Below are 26331 nucleotides of genomic sequence, written 5' to 3'. Positions count from 1 at the left end.
GTGTGTCTTGCAATGCAACTCAATTCAGTGTGTCTTTCAAGAAGATGTGACACTGCATAATGTATACTATGCTATCTTTGGCTGGATGATAGTAAAACAAACAAACATACACACACACAAACACACACACAAGCAGGTACAGTTACAGGTAAGATGGGGTCAAATCAGATGGTGATACAGAACAGATCACAAATAACACATTGTTTACCTGGGGTCCTAGTTAGGAAACCCAGGCTATACATGGTTGGCAAAGAGAGGAATTAAAATCCATGTCGTCATTCTGGGGGCATGGACGAGGCAGTCATGAGAAGGAAGCAAGAGGCTGTAAATCGCCTGCCAGGGATTTAACAAATGCTGACAATATTTTTCATTCTCAGTGCTTTCCCTAGTTTTGTTGTGTCAAGACTCCCCACTAAAATTCTCCCCTACACTCCGCTCGAAGCAAGATCGCCGGGCATCTCACAAAAATGAGATCCCATCTCATTTTCCTTCCCTTCCCTACAAACATGGTTCTGTGTAGAAACCTGCCAAATTTTGTGCAGGCTAAATCTCTTTCCAGTTAATCCTATGCAGGACAGACACCATCCTGTGTAGGATTTGTAACAGTCTTCTAAGACAACATTTCTTTCAGGAAAAAAAAAAAAAGAAATGATCAGGAAACATCTAAGATTCTCTTCAAGATTTCTCACAAAATTGCTCTTGTGGAGGGAAAATCTCATAGTAAAGAGATTTTTTTTTATCCTCCGTTTCAGAGTGAGAGGCTAGGCAATTCACATTTGCACACCTGCCTCACACAGAACCACAGAGTTTTACTGGACAAATTCCTTCTTGCTAATTTCACACCTTCCCTCATTTGCAAAACCCTTTGTCCACCACCATTTCCCCCTCAAGTCCTTACATAATTTGTGGTTCTCCCCCTCACACACACACAATCCAAGCCTGTGACACAGAACAGAAAGAGATAGTAAGATAATAATAATAAATCAAATTGAAAGTGCACATTATTGATGAGAGCCTGAGATCAGGGATAGGGAAATGAAAAAGAAAATCCAGCTGTGATAAAATTTGAAGAATTGGAGCAAAGCAGCAAACTTACTGGGTAGGACGGTCAGTCTTGTCCCTGAGCCGAAAGTAATCTCCCTATAACTCCCACAGTGTTTTCCACTTGAACATAAATTCAAGCAGCACTACCCCCATGATATGTGGCTAGCATCAACTCAAAGGGCACATTACTACATGACTTGTTTGCTATGCCTGGTTGTCCAAACCAGTGGTTCTCGACCTTGGATTCCCAGATGTTCTTGGATCAAAATTCCCAGAAACCTTCACCGCTAGCTGCATTGGCCGGGATTTCTGGGAGTTGTAGTCCAAGACCCATGGCTGGGAACCACTGGTCTAAACTAAACCTATGTTAAGAGCAAAATCAGACAAAACATTTGGTGGACTCAGCTGGGAAAAGAAGATGAGGGAAGGGATTTTGACATGCTGTGCAGGAAGCATCAAGGGTTGATACTTACTTGGTGTCACTACCAGCCTAGTCCCACTCCCAAAGGTGACCTTATTGTAACCCGTATTATACACAGTGATTTCTGCCTTGGCAAGAACGCCCTGCCAGTTTTAGTGGCACTCACTTCAGTTTACTTGTTTTCCTTTGCTCATTCACAGTCCAGTTTTAAACCGGTTCCAAACTGAAGTCGCCTGGCTAGATAGGGTTCCAGGCTGAAGTGAAACTAGCTTATAAAGTGACCTGTTTCTGGTAACTTTCAGCCTCTCTTCTTTTAAGACAAAAGTTAAAGGTGCCCAGTACACGACCCCCAAAAAGGCATGCATAACCCTCTTTTTACTATCTGTCTTGGATCCCACTTTCATCCACACCAGTGTGAAAACCAACCAACAAGTTCTAGCCATTTTGGCTTTCCAATGCAGGTCGACAGATGTTGATAAACCAAATTGGATCCAGGGCGGAAACCAAATCAAACGGGACACAAAGCCTTCTGGATTGAATTGCCCTCTGGAGTGGATCGGGGGGGACCTGTTTGCAGCCCTAGTTGTAAATGGACAGGTACAAACAGGGATATACGTATCACCAAAAAGGGGAGTGGGCTGCTTTGGGACCCACCATTTTTACAGCAATATATGAAGAATTAATGGCTGCCAGGACCTGCTGTTGAAACAAAACAGACTTACAGGGTAGGACAAGCAGACGTGTCCCAGATCCAAATGTTGTTGTGTCTCCGTAACTTACACAGTGATTTTCACCTTAGCAGAAACTTATATCATGCTATACAGGTCACACATCAGAGAAAATATTTTGCCTCGTGACAACTCATTTGAGTCCGAAGGATCTCTCTCTCTCTCTCTCTCTCTCTCTCTCTCTCTCTCTCTCTCTCTCACACACACACACACACACACACACACACACACACACACACACACAAAACACAACACACACACACACACACTAACTGCAATTATTCCATCTTAAGGAATTGTTAGACATAGTTTGGTGAGTTACTTAGAATTCTCTCCTGTAGTTCACAGGCTTTCTAACAGAGTATTCTAAGTTCCTCAACACAGACACCTTCTAAATATCTGGGAATTCCTTCCCATGGAAGGCTACCTGACTAATTATATCTAACGGAACAAAAGGAGTGAAGGAGTGTAGCTGAAACTTACTGGCTGTCACAACTAGCTGGGTCCCACTTCCAAAGGTCACCTTCTGAAAGCCACCAGTATATACACCGTGTTTCCTGTCTTGACAAAAATTCTCCAAGGTGCAATGATATAAGAATGGAACTGGGGGGGCAGGGGATGGTGTTACTGTCAGATTTGAGATGTCCATGGAAAGTAATCCCTCATATACACAGGGGAAGATATGGAGACGGTGACAGATTTTGCTTTCTTGGGCTCCATGATCACTGCAGATGGGGACAGCAGGCATGAAATTAAAAGATGCCTGCTTCTTGGGAGGAAAGTGATGATAAACCTAGACAGCATCTTAAAAAGCAGAGTCATCACCTTGCCGACAAAGGTCCGCATAGTCAAAGCTATGGTTTATCCAGTAGCGATGTATGGAAGTGACAGCTGGGCCATAAAGAAGGCTGACCACCGAAGAATTGATGCTTTTGAATTGTGGTGCTGGAGGAGACTCTTGAGAGTCTCCTGGACTGTAAGGAGATTAAACCTATCAATTCTGAAAGAAATCAACCCTGAGTGCTCACTGGAAGGACAGATCCTGAAGCTGAGGCTCCAATCCTTTGGCTATCTCATCATAAGAGAAGACTCCCTGGAAAAGACCTTGATGTTGGGAAAGTGTGAAGGCAGGAGGAGAAGGGGACAACAGAGGATGAGATGGCTGGACAGGGTCATCGAAGCGACCAACATGAATTTGACCCAATTCCGGGAGGCCATGGAAGACATGTCTTCAAAACACCACAGTGTCAGTAAGTAATAAGAAACTGGATATGAGAAAATTTTCTGCCTCCTGATGGTACACTTAAAATGTAAGAAAAGAAAGATGCAAAAATTTTAGTTTCAGTTAGATATGACTAATTAGGCAAATAGAAAAAACTTACTTGGTTGAACCATCAATCTTGTCCCTGAACCAAACATGGTTTTAAAAGCATCATTCACACAGTGGTTTCCCCTTCAGCATAAACTCATGCAACACTGCTGCCCTCAAGTCTAATTAATGAGAGAAATGGTTCGGGGACTCAGAACAACAACAACAAAACAATTTTAATCCTATAACCACTTTCTTGTGGAAAACATGAGGCTCAATGGAATTAGAGACAACCACCATCTTATTCGTTACTCTCTGTACACAATAAGATCAAAGCCTAAAGACAGATGGAATGTGGGCACGGATGTGATTGGCATGGGAAAGTATCCTGACTGAGCCATTACAATGAGAAAAGTGGAATAAATTAAGAGTAGTCACTTACTCGGTGTCACAACCAGTTTTGTCCCACTTCCAAAGATGATCTTATATGAGCTACTCGAAGATCCACAGTATTTCCTGCCTTGACAAAAAATGATCTAGGAAAGGAGGCGAAAGCTACCAGAACAAGAGGGACGTGAATGGCGATATTTGGACATTGCTTTCATTCACCAGGAACCCACACAACAGAACACCCTCTCTCTCCACTTTCTATTAGTCAAGATCAGTGGTTCACAACCATGAGTCCTTAGAGGTGCTCAGATTAAAACTCCCAGAAGCCTTCACCACAAGCTGTGCTGGCCAGGATTACAAGAAGTCGTAGTCCAAGAACATCTGGGGACTCAAGGTTTGGAACCACTGGTTTAAATCCAATCCTAAACATGGAGATAATCCAAATTGTGTTCCTATACAAACACAACCCTAAAATCCTATTGATTCCAATGGGCCTGTAACTTAATACAGATACTATCTAGTACATTTGGGGCTCCTTAAAAGCTAAGAAATACTGCTGTAAATCTGCTTGGATGGATGGATGGATGGATGGATGGATGGATGGATGGATGGATGGATGGATGGATGGATGGATGGATGGATGTTATCCACACATGAGCAACAGCCCTGAAAAATGTGAGTTCATGTGTAAAGTCAACATGCAAAGAGGAGCATCTTCGCTTCAGATGGAGTGCTAGAAATGTGAGCATGCAAAGACGGCTGGAGAAGAGACTTAGTGCTCCCCTCTATGTATGCTCAGAAAACCAGGTTTTAATAATGCCTGGATAGAGTTTAAGTATGGAAATGTAGAAAGAACTTATGAAACTTACTGGGATTCACCTTGAGGATAGTTCCTTTACCAAAAGTTATCCTTCTTGTGTTTGTAGAACCACAGTGGTTTGAAGCTCTTCAAAAACATTTTTGTAGCCATCTCTAGTAACTTGCTTCTGCAACCTTTATTACATCACTAAACTGCTATAATTAAGGCATTTTTTTAAGTTCTTAAGTACTCTTCCCTTTGCGAAGATGGTAAAAACTCCACCTTAAGGCAAATAATTTTAAAATTGGATCAGATGTGACGTCACATTGTCACAATGTTTCTGACATGGTGATTGTCACGTTGAATCAAGACAATGTTTTCTAATCACATTACAGGTCTTAATGAACTTATCTAACGTCTCTGTATGTTACCACTTCTAGGGAAGGATTTCTATAATATGTCATACTTTTTCTGCAGCCTATGTTTGAACTTACAAAGTGGTTTTGGATATCTTTATAAGTATAGGTTGCAGAGAAAGTGTGAAATGTCATAGAAATCCTTCCTCTCGCAGCAATGCCATTATTGTGAATTGCCAGTGCAAATTCAGTAGCTGTCACTCTTAGCTCTTTCTGAGTTTAATTTCCCTCCAACTTGTTTACTTACAGTACTTACTTATTTGATTGATAATATATTGTTTTTCTCTTCAAACTAGGAGTCACTCTCTACTTCATTGTCTACAACTCCTTCTCATTCTACACCTAACCATATGAACTGTATAGATGACATTTTGGGGTAAAATCCAAAGTGTATGATAAATTGGAATATAAACCATGAAACAAACACCATAATAAAGATGTTAGTCTTCAAAACACAGGGAAAACAGCATCCATTTGGAGAAATAACACCTTGTATCCCAATTACTGTTGACTGTACTGGGCCTGGAAATGTCCATTCAGACAAATAAACAGTAAGCAAAAGTGATGGGGAGGGTTGAGAAGGTCTGAGGGGGACACCTCCAAGGCTCTTATGGTGAAACCTAGCACTTCAGAAGAACTCCAGACCCTTCCAAAATGTTCTTCTCTGAACACAACTAACAAGCAAAATAGTTCATAACACTTACTAGGTGTGACAAGAAGTCTGGAGCCTCCACCAAAGACTAAACTGTAGCCACTTCCAGTATCACAATGATTCAGGTTAAAACAAAAACTTAAGGATGCTAAAACAGCAACTCTCTTGCAGACGCTCCTTGAGAATAAGGACAGTAGAACCCTCAGTGTGGACAAAAATCCAGTAAGTATCTACCCCTTTGCAAACATTACCTATTCATCCTAGAGGAAGAAAAGATCCATAAGGAAAATACATAAAAAAGCATGTTGTAAAGTTGAAAGTGAGGGGATATGTATGGACTTTGGGTTTAAAGAGAGAAACAACACTGATGGTTTACTGTGCCATGACTCAACTACCAGAACACTGATGGTTCACGGTGAAGGAGGTAGAAAGATATCTACAAGCAAACAGCAGAGCTAGAAATATTTAGGAGAAAGGAAGACTGGGTTGTCCTCAAGCAAACTTACAGGGTACAATACGCAACCTCGTCCCAGATCCAAATATCATCTTCTCAGTTCCATAAGACTACAGTGGTTTCCTCTTCAACATAAACTCATACACAGAGCAATCTGTTTGGCAATGTGGATCAGGGGAAGTAATTTCCATAAAAGGAATCGTTGTGTGACGGGGCAACACTTTTCTTCTTTCTAGAGTTGTGCCCTTCATTAGGACGAAAACCAAATAATTCTGGATCCTAATTTTATAGCTGAGATCCTAGACCTTTCCTGTTGGCATTTCCAATAATCTGCTTTTAATGAACCAGCCAAAGCATTGCATAATGATACATTTGCCATTCAACGTAGATGAACTTAAGTCAATCATGTACATCAGTGGAAGCTACCTCATTGCTAAATTGCCCATTATTTTCAACTAGAACTAAAGACTCCTAACAAACATGGCCGTGACACATATATTTCCTCAGAATTAAGCCCCATTGAGTTCAGTCAAGTGAACTAGACAGTGTGTAAGTACTGGACTACAACTTGGAAAGATATGGTTCTATTTTTTTCAATAGAAAAACATTTCCAGCTTTTTTTTTTTCAGCTGGAGGTGTTTCCACCAAGGAAATATCCTCAAATTTCATTTCAGAACAATCAAGGGTTTGAGCAGAGTAAGCAGGACAGAATTATGCCTGTCCTTAATTATCACATCATTAGCCCAAGACAAAAGCAAGGGATAAGAGAGTACTGTCTGTTTTCTATGTTGAATTTGACTGGTGGTCAAGGGATGGTATTTATAAATTTTCATTGACTGGAGAACATACAAAGAATGTATAACTTAGTCATCACACATTTCCGATTGTTTAAGTTACTTACTTGGTGTTACAATTAGTTTTGTTCCTTTTCCAAAAACCACTTTGTAGACTGCGCTTCCCGTATTCACACAGTACTTCGGGACATAACAAAAACTTCCTGTCTCGGTAAGAGTCACAAGGAAGCTGATTATGGCACAAAGGGACATGGATTTGTCTCGGGTGAGGTAGGAGCAGAATAACAAGGAGGAAGGCAATTAAAGGAGAGGCACTGATTAGTAAACATTGTGTGGAGATCTAAGCTAAGATCTTGACCACATTTTTCCAGTGTTATCTACAAACACATTGTGAAGGTTCTTACAGATCCCACACTTAGCATGTGTGGAAAACAGTGTTTTTGTTCATTCACAGAGTCAAAGAGAGGCCATAAATATGGCAGAAGAAATACTCAATTATGCCAGGAAGAACACAAAAAAGTAACTTTGGATTACTGAGACTTTCACATTGACCTTGAGGGTTGGAAAATTGAAATGCCCTTTTCTGAGATCCTTAAGACTCTCTATTTTGCTCAAATTCATCATCATCATCATGCAAACTCAGAAAAAAAATATGCAAACATCAGCAGTGGGATAAGCTTTAACTCAAATCATAGGAAATGTATATATACAAAAATTGGTATGATCCTGTCATTATCTTTCTTAGGCAGAAGCCCCATTTGGGCAATCCCGAACACTTTTTTTGCAACATTGATTTTTTTTTTTTACTAGAAGAAATTTAGACATAGGCTTTTTAATCAAGAAGACATAGAACTGCAGAACCTAAAAAGTTTATTTCAAAAGTCACTATAAGAGTAGCAGCAGGATCCTTCCTGCAAGCTTGGCTTGTAGTTCCTAGAACCTAATTCCTAGTTCTTGTCATATCTAAGAACTTAAAGGTCTGAAAGGAATAATTCAAGCATTTTAAATATCTGTTATTGTAGCACTTTCTATACAAGTGGTTTCAAAGCCCTTTCTGCTCATTTTCCATAAGATCAAGTGCGTGTCATGTCAGAGGATCTCCTGCAATGCTCTACTGAGTGGAATGAAAGGCAAAGAAGGGTGAAACTTACTTGGGATCACAACCAGTCTACTCCCACTTACAAAGATTGGTTTGTTGAAGCTGCTTTGAGACCCACAGTGTTGCCTGCTTTAACAAAAATCACCCAGAGTTCCAGGATAACTGCAGAACTAAGGGCCAGAGTGGGTCGCTTTTAAGTGAAGAATTCAAATTTTAAGGTAAAGGTAAAGGTTCCCCTTGACAATTTTTGTCCAGTCGTGTTCGACTCTAGGGGGTGGTGCTCATCCCCGTTTCCAAGCCACAGAGCCAGCGTTTTGTCTGAAGACAATCTTCCGTGGTCACATGGCCAGCGCGACTTACCGCAGTGCGACACGGAACGCTGTTACCTTCCCACCGAGGTGGTCCCTATTTATCTACTTGCATTTGCATGCTTTCAAACCGCTAGGTTGGCGGGAGCTGGGACAAAGCAACGGGCGCTCACTCCGTCGCATGGATTCGATCTTACGACTGCTTGGTCTTCTGACCCTGCAGCACAGAGGCTTCTGCGGTTTAGCCCGCAGCGCCACCACGCCCCCCTCAAATTTTAAAGAAAAGTCTTCCTCTAACTGTCCTCAAAAGCACTTCACTAGCCAGTGCAAATCCTTCTTCCCTTATTGTTCATCACAATACATCCTACGCCCAGCGTGGCATCTGTTCTTAGCTTCGTGTTATGTGTCATCAAGTTGGCTCTAACTGATGATGGCCCTTGTGGAAGTTTCAAGGTACCCAAGAGGTTCCAAGAGCAATTTACCACTGCAACCCAACCCCACTCCAGTGAGTTTCCATGCCCGAGTCAGGATTTGAAAACAGATCTCCATGTCTATACCTGAGCCAGGATTTGAACCACACAGAGCAATCTGCAAGGAACCCTGAATTTTGGAGAAGTACAAAAAATTGCAGACGTAGCAAACCTAGAATACCCCAAGGTGGACTGAGCATGGCCTCTAAGAAATGTACTGATAAGAGTAGACTGGTAAGAGGGAAAGTAAAGCAAAGTTTTCTTATTAAGGGAGAAATGTTGCAATCCTTGCATCATTTTAAAAAATAATGTTCCCACCTTGGTACCCTAAAAAGTAGTTATCACATACCAGGAACGACTACCAGGTTAGTGCCAGCCCCAAAGGTGACCTTCCAATTTGTTCCTGAAGCACAGTGATCAACCCAATGACAAAAACTATAGTGCCAACCCCTTCCTCTCAACATCCTATGCAGAAACCAAGGATGTATCTCTTTCTGCTCACCTGCACAAATTACATTGGGACAAAAGACAAAATTCGGGGAAGACGATGCACCATCTATGATGAGCCTCATCAGATGTACTTAAGGAGATGCTATTTCTGTAACATACTTGACAGTACCACTAGTCTGGTGTCAGACCCATAAACCATTTCTGACTCTATGATTGTGGTTTGCACTAAAACGGTCCCTTAAAACACACACACACACACATACATACATAAACACACACACACTTCATCTGAAGACTTTGACACTTCATTCATGACCTAGATGAATACCCATTCAAAACTCTGTTCATTCACTCCCACAAAACTGAAAAGAATGAATTGTGAGGTATTATACTTCCGCCATCTCCTGAATTCCCATTAAAATGTATGTATAGAATCAAAGAATAATTTGAGTTGGAAAGGGGCCTAATAAGGCCTGTTGAGTCCAACACCCTGCTCAGGGCAGGAATTCAAATCAAAGCAGGTCTGGCAGCTGTTTCTCCAATTTTTTTAATGCCTTCAGCACTGGAGTGCTCACCACCTACTGAAGTCATTGGTTCCATTGTCGTACTGCTCTAACACTTAAGACATTTTTCCTATATTCAGCATAAATCTGGCTTTCTGTAATTATTATGTGTCCTGCCCTCTGGGATCATCGAGAACAGATCCTGCCCCTCCTCTGTATGACTACCTTTCATGTATTCAAAAAGTGCTCTCCTATCTTCCCTCAGTCTTCTTTTCTCAAGGCTAAACATGCCCAGTTCTTTTAATGTTTCCTCATAGAGCTTAGTTTCCAGTCCCTTGATCATCCTTGTCGCCCTCCTCTATCTATCAGTTTTGTTTTGTTTTGCTTTAATTCCACTTTTGAGATTTTGCAGATTGAGGGGAGTGGAGTGACAACTGTACATTGTACAAATCTCAGAGAATCGAAACAGGTTGAAAGAGAAGGAAACGAAGTGCTTTAACAAGGACTAAGGCTGTAGTCCTGTTGAGGAACAGTGAGCAGAAAAATGAGATTTTGAGTGCATTTCTCTCATTTTCCTGGCCATTGGTCACACACCCAGGTGTGCAATGGAGTGCGTGGCCTGAATGTGCTCAAACAAGTGACAGCCAGCCAGAAAAAGCCCACCTACCAGTTACATGATTTTGGCTTTGCCCAACAGAAACTCAGTAGGATTCCAGCCAAAAAAGCATAAGAAGATTATATCACAGTCAATACAATGGTCTTTTGGTCTTTCTGTTAGAGTTTGTAAGTTATCCGGGGCAGAAGCGTCATCATTTCACTCAAGTCTGCAAAGAACAGCAAGGAAGAAGCCATCATTTATTCATTATTCAGTTTCATGATGTACCCGTTGAGTGACAAACTATGACTTTGGAGAACAGGATTAGAATTACTGCTCATCCACAGAAACTCACTGGGCATGCAGAACTTGTAAAACCCACTCCTTAATTATCTTGCCTATGAAGGCTTTCACAGCCGGGATCTGATGTCTGTTGCAGGTTTTTTGGGCTGTTTGGCTGTGTTCTGAAGGTTTTTCTTCCTAATGTTTTCCCACTCTCGGTGGCCGGCATCTTCACTGGACAGGAGTTAGAACTCTGTCTGTGTTCTGGTGTAGTGTCTGGGAGAGTTGAGTATTTGTAGCTGTGGGATCAGCTTTTTGTCCTTTTCAGGAGATAGGGTGATTCCGGTGATCAGGGTGTTTTTTTTTGTTATGGGTGTTTTGTTGTGATAAGGGGGAGGGAGATTATCTGTCACTGTGATTAATGGGGATTATTAGCTAGTCTTTTGTGTGCAAACTCGTGAAATGTTAGGAAGAAAAACCTCCAGAACACGGTCAAACAGCCTGACAAACCTACAACTATCTTGCTTATCTTAAAAGCCTATTGGGGTCACTATAAGTTGGTTCAGACTTAAGAGCACAGAACACACAGACAATGATGGAGCTTGGCTGACCCTGAAAATTGCCCTTGCCTGCCTTTTGCACAGCTCCTGGCACACAGAAATCAGTCCCAAGATAATTAGCGTTGACTACTAGATCACAAAACATAAATCTAGGTAGCCCACCTCCTCATTCCTTTTCATATAGAAAGTGATTGGAAAAAAGGAGAAGGTTGCACAAAGAGCTAAGGAAGGGGAAAAAGAAAATCCGCTCAAGTGCTGGCAGAAGAAAACGGTGCAGAGAGAGATGGGAAGATCAGCTTTTGTTTTCTTTTTTGGACAGAGAAAATGGCAGTCATCAGGGCCAGGGCGAGAGAAGAGTCTATAATAATTAATAAGCAATGGATGGCTTAAACTTATTTGGTTTAACTAGCAGTCTAGTGCCACTTCCAAAGACTGGCATACTGGAGCCAATGTCAGACCCACACTGTTTTCTGACCTTACAAAAAGGTTGCATGGTAGAAGATGGTGGTTACAGGCATCTGAGCTGAACCTCTACCATCCCAGTATCTGCTCTGCGGCTTCACTCATGTTTTTCAGCAGAAGCCTAAAGCAGATGACCATCAACTCAGGTCCAACTCCTGAGTAGAACAACTCCCTGCCATTGGCTTGGCATCCACTTGTAAGGAGCCAGCAGCGGAGGTTGTCCATATATGAGTATCTCCATTCCTAACTTCCACTTTCCCCCTTCTGCACTGAGAATGAATCCCACCTAACATATGTCTTTTTCACTGGGTCTGAATCAGGCTCTTCTGCATTCTGGACCGTTTTCCTTGGGCAGATACAAGCTAGATATTCCTTGTTAGCAGGTCCCATGATCCCAAATATCCATTGATGAATTTTTTTTTAGTCCATAGTCCCCACAACAGTAGTAGTCTGCAATGATCTACTCTAAATACGATGTATTCCACAAAAATGTGGGAAGTTTCCAGATCTAAATGCGATATCTTGAATAGCTAAAGTTCAACTTTGTAGGATATTTTGACAGTGAAAATAGAAGGGAAAAAATATAAATTTTTCTGAAGCTACCTTGGGTGCTTTTAGGGTCAAAGGTGAGGTATAAAGTAAGTAAGTAAGCAAGCAAGCAAGCAAGCAAGTAATAGTTTTATCTTTTCCAAAATATTTATTTTTTTAATAAAATAAGCTACATGTGCATTACTGTAGTTAACCTGACAGGACTTATTTTTCCTCAGATTTATATCAACTCTGCTTAGGATAGTACATAACTGAACTTTATGTTGGATCCAAATTTATAATCTGGGAACGGTTCGGGTTAGGGAGACCTAACCACTGAGCCATCCAGCACAGATTATAATCATTTATCCAAAGAATTGGGTGTTATAGCCTGCAACTTACTTGGAATAACTCGCAGCTTGGTCCCACTGCCAAATGTGACTTTGGTCCCACCTCCAGTGTATCACAGTGAAACAACCCTCAGCATAAACTGTTAATGCTAAAAATGTTGAGCTACCTGGTTGGATGGTTAAACGTGTCCCCTGGCCAAATATCACCTTGCCGAGACTACCAATATTCACACATTCAGTGAACACTTTACAAAAATGACAGGAAGAAAACTCTCTGCTGACGGCTTTACTTTGCAAATTACCCACGTATGTTTTTTAAAGACTGAATCAACACTTCCTCAGATATGAGGACATTATAACTGAGGAAGTGGACTGGTCCCCGAAAGCCCAAATGAAAATACTGTATCGCAGTTCATTTTTAAGAAGCCACAATGTTTTTGCCTCCTTTAATTTTTATTTTGATTTTGCTCGATACACTAGGACAGATTAAGACAGCTACATCTTCTAAAACTAAACCACTGAGCTATCCAGCAGCTATGTCAATGATCTAAACAGCTCTCCATGAGCAGATCCTCTCCAGATCAGACTACAACTCCCATCACCCCCAATATCTGGATGTAATGAATTTCCTCAAAAAAAACTAGCAACTGCGCAAATATTTTTCTCTTCCAAGTAAGAGCAAAAGGGCTAGCCCTTTTTTCACACTAGAAACAACTTTTGCAAAAATCTGTTGTGCAGAATATTATTATTATTATTATTATTATTATTATTATTATTATTATTATTATTATTATTATTATTATTATTATTATTATTATTATTATTATTATTATTATTATTATTATTATTATTATTATTATTATTGGAAAAACTGCACAATACAATGTTTTCTGCACCTAATGTAAAGATTTATGAGCAAAGCTCAAGGGGTTGTCTGTAAGAATACATTTTTTGTAGGGGGAAAACTCCCCTGGTGGTTATTTTTCACACACAAAAAATGTCAAAATGTCAAAAAATACACAGACAAACTTATAATATCATCCTGTTTGGGTGATGTTATATTTGATATGTTTTACTGTTGCCCATGAGCATGAAATAAAAGAAGACTTCCTTCTCTATCTGCAACCCACATGTTCAATGGCTAAGCTGATTGTGGAGGATGGAGACAAAAGTTCAAGATATCTTGAAGGAATCAGCTCAGGGACAGCTAGAAGATTGTTCCATGTTTCCAGACTACCAGGAATGTGTCTCAGAAATAACTACGAAGAGACTTACTCGGAAGAACTTTCAGATGTGTTCCAGTTCCAAATGTAACTTTGTTAAGACCACCCGTGTTATCACAATGAAACAGACCTTTGCATAAAGGCATCCATTCAGACACCCTTCACAGGAGCTGAGGTTCAGTTTGACTGAACATCTTCTCAAGCAATCTTTTGGCATCTGATGAGTTTGCTTACAAGCAAAGCCACGCTGTAGGTTCCTAGGTTGAGTTCTGCCCCATCACTGTCTCAAGCATGGACGCTGTGGATTGACAGAGGAAATGGGCAAAGGAAGTGAAGGACCCTTCAAAAGCTCTTGTCAAGAAGTCCACAACTACTCTGGCTGGCATTTAATAGCTTTACAAACTTCCATCACATTTGAACAGTGATATATCTTTGATGATGGGCTATAAGCCGCAGAAACTGAACATTCAGTAGCAAACTACACAACGTAAAGACTTTCTGCCCCGTGTCTTTTATGTGAGTTCTTCTATGCCTATGTCCCAAGCAGAACAAAAGTATAGAGGATTTAAAGACATGCAATCGCTGTTGAATCTGAGAGTCTGGCAAGTATAAATTATCAGGTCCAGCGCATGTCAAGGAGGCACAGTGAAAAATCAAAAGCCCAACCAGAATTATTGCCAATGAGCACAAAACTAAGGCAAAAGTATTTCTTTTCTTTTTTTAGTGGAAAGAAAAATTAATTACATTCTCAGTGGACCATTCAGAATTTGAGAAAGAAGACATTAGAAGAAGGATCGTCGCAAACGAGGTTCATGACTGGACCTCTGAAATTCTGGGGTGGGTGGCCCCACCAGTCCTGGCCCATGAGCCACCCCAAGAATACCGCATCCTTGAAGCCAGCACAAAGAACCTTTCAATTGGGTTCCGACTCCCATCATTCCTCGCCACCAGCCATGTTGGTGATGGGGCTGACAGGAGTTGGAGTCTAATGGGATCGGAGGGAATCAGGCCTTGCCAGCAACTGTCCTGGAGAGATTGCTAAAATTGTGACTTTCCCCTTAGACCAAAACCTTCTCAGTTGGGTTCTGGGCACGCAGGTAACTAGCTGTGGACCTCCTGGAGAACTGAAGGTTCCCCTTGGTAGGACTTGATCCTAACACTTTTTCAGCTGACTTAAGAGATTCATCCAATATTCTCCAACAGGGTTACTCAGATGCTAGAAACTGCACTTTTGAGATTTACTTCAGCCCTGCTGATCTAATTGTTAGAATCACATGTTCTAACAAAGCTCAAATATTTTTATAGAGAGAGAGAGAGAGAGAGAAAGAAAAGTACAGTAAATAAAACAGACCCATACCAGGAAACACCACCAGAGTTGTTCCATTCCCAAAATTAACTTTCCAGCCTGTTCCAGTATTAGCACAGTGATCTATCAAATGACAAAAACCCCTCCAAGGATCCTATCTCTTTCTACCACTACAATATTTCACCACCGTGGAATGCTCCTTTTTTCTTAAAGCATTACTCTGGAACAAAGAGAATTCATCATTATTCTTCACTGAGACACTGAATTTGATCCCTTGTGGCCTAAATGGAGATAAAGGGCTTTTATTCCACCAGGGTGTTACCGGTAATTAGCCTGGTTACTGCAACAAGTCTGTACTCATATAAGCCTTAATGCAATTGCCACAAGCCCCTCAACACAGCCAATGGTCCACTTGATTGGGGAATTCTGAGGGCTATAGTCAATGAAATGATCAGTTATCTGAGCTCTGAGATACACCAACTTAGGGCAGCACTTCACACATTGGAAAAACTGTACTCAGAGCCAGGAAACTGTATGCCACAATATCTGGTTTTGGAGACAGACGTTGAGAGTTCAGTCCTCCCCCCCCCCCACTGTGCCTCCTGGGAGGACAGCCAACCTGTACAGCCTTGGGCAAGCTGCACAGTCCCAGGGCACCCCAGGGAGAATGTAAAGGTAAACCACTTCTGAATATTCTGTACCTGGAAAACCCTGGAGTCACCATAAGTCAAAACTGACTTGATGGCACATTGATGATGATGATGATGATTAAGAAATCTCCATTGCATTATTTATTTATTTATTTATTTATTGGACTTATATACCGCCCCATAGTGCTACAAGCACTCTCGGGGCGGTTTACAATTTTTAATTATACAGGCTACACATTGCCCCCCCCCCCAGCAAGCTGGGTACTCATTTTACCGACCTCGGAAGGATGGAAGGATGAGTCAACCTTGAGCCGGCTACCTGGGATTTGAACCCCAGGTCGTGAGCACAGTTTTGGCTGCAGTACAGCGTTTTAACCACTGCGCCACGAGGCTCTGTTATCTGTTACTATCTGTTCCACACCACATTTTGTGGCTCAGCATGCAACACATAATGTCTCTGGAGGTTTCCCAAATGATGGCAATTCACTTCCAATACTATGTCGGATTGGGGGCCTTATTTCTATCCTATCCGGTGTGTCACTATATTACAATATGGGATGGCAGTTCATCTTTATTTATTTATTTATTTATTTATTTATTTATTTATTTATTTATTTATTTATTTATTTAATTTATACCCCACCTATCTGGCCCACCGGACCACTCTAGGCGGCTTCCAAATATAAAATCAAATAATAAAACATAGACAAATACATAATAATCAAACAAGAACAGCAGTAAAGATAAAAAGGAAAAGTAAGAAAAAAATCAAGAGTTGGCTGGAGGGAAGGCCTGAATAAACAGCCATGTTTTTAATTGGGTTTTAAATCTTACTTACTTGGCAGTACCATCAGCCTTGTTCCAGACCCAAAGAAGAATTTGTAGTTGTTATTGCTCACAGTAATATCAACCCTTACAAAAACCCATCTTCTCTAACTAAACACGGCTGTTTCCCAACAGCTGGTCTTTGGACAGATGGACAAACATCTGTCAAAAAGCACCAAATCCCACCATTCCGGCAACTCACAAAGTACGCTTTTTTATCCTTCCTATCCAGATGTTGGTCTGCTTATTACTAGCATTTAGATTTTTCTCTTTTTCTTTTTCTCTTTGAACATCTTATGGTGTAGGAGTTAGAGGCTGTGCTAGGACTTAGAACATCTGGGCTCAAATCCACACATAACAGCTCCCTGATTCAGCTTGGGCCACTCTTTCTCTGTCTGACCCACCTCATAGGCTTGTTGTTGTTGCTGCGGTTGACCACTTGACCACATTGGAGGCAAGATGGGAGATATACAGTGGTGCCTCGCTAGACAGTTACAGTGCATGGCAGTTTTTTCGCTAGACATTGACTTTTTGCGATTTGCAAAACAGTGATTCCTACGGGGGAATTTCGCTTAACAATGTTTGGTCCCTGCTTCGCAAACCGATTTCCGCTAGATGACAATTTGCTTTTCGCTAGACAATGATTTCGCTAGAGAGCGATTTCAGTGGAACGGATTATCATCATCTAGCGAGGCACCACTGTATATAAGAAACAAACATTCATTTGAGTTTTTGTGGGGGGGAGACTGCTGCTTCTTATGCCTAAAAGACCCTCTGATCCCTTCTCCTCTCTCTCCCTCTCTCTCCCTCTCCCTGCTTTAGCAAAATCTTTCTGGAATCACAGAGAGAGGGAGAGAGGGAGATTAAGATAGAGAGATCCTATTTCTATAAGGCCTGAGCTGCTCGCCAAATTGATTGTCACCAGTCACTAGATGCTTAAAAAAAAATTCCAAAATGTTCTTTAAAATCACACAGATTTATGAGCAGTCAGCCCATCCATCCAAGTCTGTCACCATGCCTGAAGAGAACCGAGAACTTACTCGGACCGACTCTCAGCCTTGTCCCATGGACAAATGCCATTTTGCCAGTTGCACCTCCATCATTCCACAGTGAAAGAGGACTTTACATAAACTGCTCCTTCTTGCAATTTTAATATAGCCGTGAACATGTATACGACTCAGTCTTGATCTGTCTTGTTTCCTACAAGTTGCAAAACCATATTGTCCATTGGACAAGGAGCACATTAAAAGCATGTCCTTTAATAAGATTCTTTTGTGAAACTTACTTGGCTGGACTCTCAGTCTGGTTCCAGTTCCAAACAAAACTTTGTAACCACTTCCCTGGTTACACAGTGAAACATGCCTTTACGTGAACTTACCAGTTGAGCTTCTGTTGAAGGACATCTGGTTCATTTCATCACCATTGTCGTCTTACAACTGCTGAGTTCGAAGGGACCCTATAGATCATCAAGTCCGGCCCCTGTCTAGAAGGCCCAGTGGGGAATCGAACTCCCAGCCTCTGGCTCTGCAGCCAAAAATTCAAACCATTCAGCTACCCAGCAATTCATTGCCCTTCCCAACCCCACATGGGCAGGAGAATAAGGCTTTTGAATTAACTCATCACATAGACTGTAGGTAGGAAAACCATGACCCTCAGATACTGTTGGAATAAAAAAGCTAAAATAACTAACAAAAGGGGGTAAAGTAAACACACAAAGCTTAACTTTCACACACAGCACAAGTCATGGAAGACCGGAACTTACTTGGTGCCACAAAGAGTTTTGTCCCACTTCCAAAGACTGGTGCAACGGCGTTGTTACTTAACCCACAGTGCTATATACCCTGACAAAAACTCTGGGAAGGCACAAGATGGTTGTTGAGAGAGCAGAGTGATCGAGGAAACTGGATTAAGCCTAGATAAAAAGAGACTGTGAAGAGGGAGATGGGGGCCACCTTCAAATATTTGATGGACCACCACATTCTTTTATTCTGTGGCATCAGCTGAATGGATAGATTCAGATTACAATGTGATTTTGCCTAAGCATTAGTAAGACCTTCCAGACTATAAGACCTAATCAACAATACAAGGGAATATCAGAGGCGGTAGTAGACTCTCGCTCATTGCAGGTTTATGAACAAAGGTTGAATGACCATCTCTCAACGATGCTTTAGACTTCAGCATGAGGTTGGACTGGATAACCCTTTGGGGCCCCTTTCAGCTTTACAGTTCTATGACCCTTTGAGAGGTTTCAGTTCAATTTTGAAAGGCTTTCTTCCATCTCAACAGAAGCACAAAGGGCCATGGTGTTATTCAGGATCAATAGAAAATATTCACTATATCATAAGTTATGTCCATGTTTTTTAAGGGTGGGAAGGAAGGAAATTTTACAAGAAAATCAATAGCTAAAATGATTTTTTAAAAACCAACCTATTTACAAGGTGGGAGAGTATAATGGAGTTGGGGCAGGAATCCTGCCACCCATGTCTTTTGTACAGCCTCTATAGATCCATTGATATGAACTAGCCACCATCTATGAGAGTCCCGCTTATCTCAATGTGTCTAACCTAATTGGGATTAATACTGGATTTTATGAAGGAACCAGTGTAAGGATGTGTCACAGGAAGCCAACTCGAAAACAATCTGTATTATGATATTTCTGATTAAAATGTACCAATGTGAAAGCTAGGTAGGAAAGAAAAAAAATGGCTACTGGATCAAGTCAAGCCTGAATGTACCGGAGCAGAAATCTATACAAATCAGCAGTTTAACCATGCCTTAACACTCAACTGGAAGCCTACAATCTCAAAAAATGAACTGGCCGCGTGCTCTTCTTACCCCTACCTGGCGTTGAAAACACAATTTCATCACATACCAGGAATCACTGTCAAAACTGTGCCTGACCCAAATGTCAATTTCCAGCTTGATGTAGAGCCCACAATGATGCACCCAATGACAAAAACTAATCTGGTAAAGACGCACACTTTCTGCATTTCAATGCAAGACTTTGAGAAAAATGTGGCCATACATCCCTCAAGGATTCTACTGGAATCGAAACTAAATAGGTGGCTCTAAAACTGTATCTTAGACCTCAGCTATCGTAGTTCAGGATCACCAGTGAATCAACTGCTCTCTTTACTTACTTGGTGACACAAACAGCCTCGTACCAGACCCAAATATTGTCTTGATGTTGTCATTACCCACAACCATACAAGCCTTTACAAAAATCCTTCCGCTCATAGCTCTCCTCTCCGGTAAGGCAGTTGTGCCCAAACTTGATGCCCCAGAGTTTCCAGGACTACAACTCCCAGAAGCTCTAAGGAGCATAGCTAGTGCTCCAGGCTTCTTGGAATAGCAGTCCAAGAAACTCTAGGGCCAACGCTTTGGGAACCACTGTTCTCATGAGATCTAAACTCATGGATCTCTCACACATGAACTTTATCTTATAAGAACAATTCTGTGAAGTAGGTCAGGCCGATTGTTAGTTTCATGGCTCAGTGAAACACCAGTATGATATCCGATTTCAGCCCTTGACCACCATGTCATATTGGGCCTCTATGGCCCTTTGGAGAACCAAACACCTACCCATTCATCAACTAGCCAATGCCACCAACTTCCATCAACCTGTCAAATTGTCCTGGCCACCTACTATCAAATCGTCTGCCAAGCTCATGGACTATAGCCGTGTAAAGCTGACAACAAAGATTTCCTATCGACTGGAGAATAGAAAAGGTAAAGACAGGTTAATGTGTTCCTTAGCTGGTGCACATGGCATTTCTTCACTATGGAATAAACTTCATTTTAGGCCTTAACCACGGTTTATAAATAAACCTGTCAACAGATGTGGCCCTAGTCATCCACTTTGGACTTCCTTCTTTAACCCAGGGACATGGAAGGCAGAATATGTGGCCCTCTAGATACTGTTGGACTACCCAGCATAACCAAAGGAAAAAGGCAATATGATTTAAGGCATAAATGCATACAATGAAACTAGTAAACTATCCATAGGGTTGGCTCCATCTTCTGCCTTTCAGCAGCCCCTGAAATCTACCCATCAACCCATTAGTATTTAGGAAATTACCCTCACAAGGAAGGAAAACCACCTTAAAGACATCCTAGCACCTCTATTGGTAGGAAATAACTCACGGGGTCTTATGGAGACTTCAGTATGGGCTAAACTACAATCACAACTATCCTCAACTACATTAGAAAAGAATAACTCTCTCTCACACATACACACACACACACACACACACACACACACAGAGAGAGAGAGAGAGAGCAAATAGTAATTACTGTATATTATAAGTTCCTACCAGCTTTTACCACAAGCTTTGTTCCCGATCCAAAGGTGACTTTGGAACTAGTGCTGCTCACATCAGTAAAACTCTTTACAAAAACCTCTACACCATTGTTCCAGATTTGATCCCTGATGTATTGGCTCTAAAACATGCTGGCTGAGGAAGATGGAAATCATACTTTAATATTTCTAGAACGAGCGGATTTGGGAATTTATTTGAACATAAGAGAATTTAGATCATCCCCCATCACTCCCATCATATGCTTTTTAGCTGTCTTGGCCAATAGCTCTCTATAACTATTTTCCAAGTGTGGCTGGGGACAATGGGATTTGAAGTGCAAAATATCGGCCCACCAGTGGATTAAGGAAAGCTAATTTTGATCTAAGTGTGCCATCTTGCCTTAACCACCCTACACCTCCCAAGACTTAACAGATCAAACTGAGGTTGGCTTTCCCTCAAATGAGCTCAAGATGCTACATAAGGGTTCTCCCCTCCCTACTTAAGCCCCAGAAAAACCCTGTAAGGTAGGACAGGCAGAGTGAATGGCTAGCCCAAAGTTATTCAGTGAGTCTCAGGGCTGAGTGGAGACTTCAACCTGCATCTCCCAAAGCCTGGCTCATGATCATCCTCCTATATCACACCAGCTCCTTTAAAGTTCCTATGCACTGATTCTGTTTACTAAATACAAGATCACTCTTATAATTTTCTGTGAAATGTATACAAATGCAACATCTTGACAGAATTCCAGCACTTGGCTGCATGAATTACAATTTTCCAGCTTGAGCTGAAGTGTTGAAAAGCACCTTTCTCTACATGTACCCGAGAGAAAAATGCTTTTTTCCTCTTTTAACAGAACTTCTCAACGAGCCTTTTTAAACTTACTAAGATGAACGGTCAGCCGTGTTCCACTTCCAAAGACAACTTTATCAGTTCTTCCATAACTACACATTGAAACAGAACCTTACATAAACCCAGATCTTACACTTCTCTCGTAAGGGCTTGCATGAACTGTAGAGCTACAAGAATTCTGGGCAAAAATTTGCACTTTTAATAGCACAATGATCACCTTTCCCCAGTGTGCCCTGTAAAGGATGCTGTGGATTTAAGTTGTAGACTTTTCGCATGAATTGCTTTTCCAATCCCTTTGTCTTCTGGTTCATATTATCTGGTAAAGTCGCCATCAGGTCTTATACTTAGGATCCCTCGAACGGAAATATAACTGCCCTTTTCTGAGGAGAAGCTTGGCTGAGCTCAGTGGAAGACGCTCCAGACTGGACTTTGGGTCATTCAAAGATCTCCTGCCCTGTCTCCCTATATTGAAGCCCACGGAGGCTTCTCACCTGCAGCATGAGAAGAACACAACAGTCCGGGCCGGGGGGGGGGTTCTCCTCAAAGTTTCTGCAACTTGTGCAAAATGGCTCTGTGCAAAATGGGTGTTTTCTTGGGGGAATCACAAATAAACAAATAAATAAATAAACAAATATTTTTTGGAAAAAAAATCTTCTCACAAATGCATAAATGTTCATTGACCAACAACACTATCGAGCTATGGAGAAAACATACCCTTCTTTCAAAAACAAGACTACCGACAACATAAAGTCAGGACTATAACTTACTTGGTTTTACAAGCAGTTTAGTACCGCTTCCAATGGCCACCTTATCATATCCACTGGTATACCCACAGTGTTTCCTGCCTTGACAAAAATATACAGGGGCACAGAGATGGTGGCGCTTTGAAATTTTCAAACCATCTCTGCAACATCTCGGAGCCTTTTACAAATAATAATAACTAGCCTTCACTTACTTACTTACTTACTTACTTACTTACTTACTTACTTACTTACTTACTTACTTACTTACTTACTTACTTACTTACTTACTTACTTACTTACTTACTTACTTACTTACTTACTTACCTACCTACCTACCTACCTACCTACCTACCTACCTACCTACCTACCTACTTACTTACTTACTTACTTACTTACTTACTTACTTACTTACTTACTTACTTACTTACTTACTTACTTACTTACTTACTTATACATTTATAACATATTTACCCCGCTCTTCTCTTGAAGAGGGACGCGAGACAACTTACATCACCAAAAGACAGTATTAGAAGGTTTAAAAAGTAAGCATACCAATACTGAAAAAGATCAGGCATATATCACATGAAAAAACAGTAAATAAAAGCAACCCCAAAAATGAATTTAAAGCAGTAAGATGCATCCATCCATTAAAAAATACATCACTCAGGCAGCCCATCACTGAGGGAAAAATAACCTGTAGAGAATGGTCGTTTGAGGATTCTCCCCACTGAAATGCCAGAAACTTTGGCCAGTATATTATCAAGTTTAAAAACTAAGAGGATTGTTGGGGAATGTACTTGAATTGAACAAACAAACCGGACTTACAGGGTAGGACACGGATTTTTGTCCCTGATCCAAATGTGAGCTTAACTCCAGCATCCACACACTGGTGTTTGCTTAAGCAGAAACCTATGCCTGTCAGACCGTATACATCTGAGGAGGGGAGAGACAGACAGACAGAGCAGAACTTGGACAAATTCTGGTTGGTTGGCTAGTTGGTGGGTGGCTGGCTGGCTGGTTTTCTTTTTTGGACTACAGCTTTCGGTTAGCATGGCCTACTAGGCAACATGCCAACAAAATATAACATCCCACCCAACATGGTCAGTGCCTTGTTGACTGGGAGATTCTTGGACTTGTATTTTGAACAGTAACTTTTCTCAACTTTGAGAAGAGCAGGAAGGAAGGAGTACTGAGAGTACAGAACAGATACCTAGCCCAATGTCCATCCAAGTTGAGGTGCACCCATGTCCCTTCATTTCTTTTCCCTCTTTCCTTTCCAAGCAGTCCTTTACAGTATGCTTAGTCCCCAAAATGTCCCTTGGTTATGCGCCATCCAGTCAAAACCAACCTAGAGCAACCCTCACAGGGCTTTTAAGGTGAGATATTTAAAGAGTAGTTTTACCGGTTCCACTCCCCCAGTGAGTTTTCATGGCCAAGCGGGGATTTGAACCCCAGTCTTCAGAGTCCTGCTCCATCACTCTATCCACTGCACCACACCAGATACAGCTTAGCAAAAGCTATAAGGAATACCCAAATATTCTCAGTTCCATGTACTTACTTCGCAAGATGACCAATTTCGTACCAGACCCAAATGAGATCTGGACATTGTTAGTATTCACAGTGTTAGAACACTTTACAAAAACCCTAAGTATTTCCTCTCCTCCGTTCATCTGACAAGTATGGTTCGATTCTTCAGAGGCATGGACACTCTCTGCACCTATCACTCCATCCTGACTTCAAAAGAGGATCATCTAAAACCTCTTACAATGAAAAAAATGGGCTCAAACAGATTTTACTCAGTGGGGGAAATGTGCAAAAATGCATGATTTGGAGAGAGCATGTAAACGAATATCTACATTAATGAACACGTAAACAAATTTTAAAAGCAGGGATTTTTTACCAAGCCAAAAGTGTTGAAATCTGATATGCGTGAAGGACAGTAGAGGTGTGAGGAAGATAAATACTGTATAACTAAATCAAGAGGGAGGGTTTTTTAATCCTTATCCTTAGACATTACGGCCAAGCTAATCTGATTCCCCACTTCCGCGATTACCTCCTTACAAGAATATCATGAATGATTTCAGGAAAGTAGGACATGATGAGTTCAGCCAAATTCATCCTCATCAATACACGTTAATTAAAAAAAAAACACTCACTGGGTTTTATGATGAGTTTGGTACCATTTCCCACAATGAATTTCCACCTGTCTCTATGGCCCACAGTGACACACACCTTTACAATTAGGTGTGTATCGAACGAGACCTAGACTCCTATTCCTTGCTGTCGAATTCCATCTATACAATAAAGAAGAATAAAAACTAGCCACCTTTATGGAAAGCAACGAGGACATTATCTTTTAGATGATTACTGTCATGAATAACCACTGAAAGATGATGGCATCCAGAAGATTCCACAACCACTCGCCGGATGAGAGAGATTTAGTATGTCTTTTAGCATGGAACCAGGGATGAACAGAAGATCCTCTTGCTATCCCGTTTATGACCAGGTAGGCAGGGTATAAATTGAATAAATAATTAAATATTATGATAAGACTTCTTGATAATAAGAACCAGGAAATTACCTTCACGGGCCCATGTCAGGCATCTTTGTTAACAGAGTGAATCGTAGACATACTGTTATGGGTTTATTGGTCCATCCAGACATATGGAAACTCTCACCATGATTTTACACATACACACACACGCTAATAAAATTCCATTACTTCCCAGATTCCTACCTGGCTTCACAATAAGCTCTGTCCCAATCCAATTATGATTTTTTTTGATTGATGTCAGAATCCACAGTCGTATCTTGTATTACAAAAGCCAGCTACAGAACAAACTGTTTTCTTTCTCCTTGCTTTTGAGTAATACCACGATTTCCTGTTAATTTTCTGAGGAAACCTGTACCATTTTCTGAAATAACACTATCCTAGTTGAAAGAAATAAAAGACAGCAATACCATCTCTTACAAAAACTCATCAGTTCAAGAAAGGAGCACTAACCAAGTTTAAGGCAACGATTCATCTATCTACCCGTTCAGCCCGTAGTCAAGCTCAACACCAATTATATCCATCTCAGCCTTAGCCGCCTTCCACCTCCAAGATCCTGAGTTTGAACCATCGGTTTTCCTCTTCCCCCTTACCAGGCTTCACTTCCAGTTTCGTTCCATCACCGAACACCATCTCATGGCTTCCATAACTCACACTGCAGTAGAGGTCTCTACAAAATCATATGACTGCAACTGCAGAGAACAGGTGCCCCTGCTATAGGACTTCAGACCCCATCAACCTCCCCCAGCACAACTAATCTTTAAGGAATGGTAGAAGGTTTAATCCCAACTACATCTAGAGAATCAGAGTTCCCATCAGTGACCTTTTGTGAGTTCTTCTGAACTCTTGAATCCCAACAGAAAGCTCTTACGATGTGACTCTGATATGTAATCCATATCTGCATCATGCATGTCTTCTCTGCTTTATCCTGACCAATCCTGCACACTCCCTTGGAAATAACTCACGGAACTATCTCATTACATGTTTCATTCTTAATTGTTTATTAAGGAATGCTTCAGCTTCTTTCCCAGGGACTTACTGTTCTGTCGAGAGCTCACCTGGAGAAACTGTCAGCTTTGTTCCCGACCCAAAGGTAACTTTCTCAGTGTTCCTACCCAGTGGCAGAGTCCTTTACATAAACCAATATTTAAGATGCTGATGGGGGGAAAGAGGAACATGGGAGACAAGTGAGTCTAGAAGAAAACTACATCACAGACCTCAACATCATTTGCTAGAGAGGACGTCCCCTTGAACTCAGGGGAACTTAGTCCC

At 41.2% G+C, this 26331-nt stretch overlaps 1 protein-coding gene across 1 annotated transcript in view; it reads right to left on the bottom strand.

Moving 5' to 3' along the window:
• Window positions 1-25709, bottom strand: part of LOC110070173 (T cell receptor alpha chain MC.7.G5-like) — a 56323-nt gene extending 30614 nt beyond the window's left edge. The window contains exon 1 of the mRNA XM_078378309.1: window positions 25653-25709. Coding sequence (XP_078234435.1) covers window positions 25653-25692 — 40 coding nt within the window. The 5' untranslated portion in view covers window positions 25693-25709. The remainder of the gene's footprint in view (window positions 1-25652) is intronic.
• Window positions 25710-26331: the final 622 nt, after the last annotated feature.

Source organism: Pogona vitticeps, chromosome 6 (assembly GCF_051106095.1).
Source record: "Pogona vitticeps strain Pit_001003342236 chromosome 6, PviZW2.1, whole genome shotgun sequence".
Taxonomy (NCBI): domain Eukaryota; kingdom Metazoa; phylum Chordata; class Lepidosauria; order Squamata; family Agamidae; genus Pogona; species Pogona vitticeps.
Note: the sequence above shows the minus strand (reverse complement) of the source record. Positions and strands in the feature narration are given on the sequence as shown.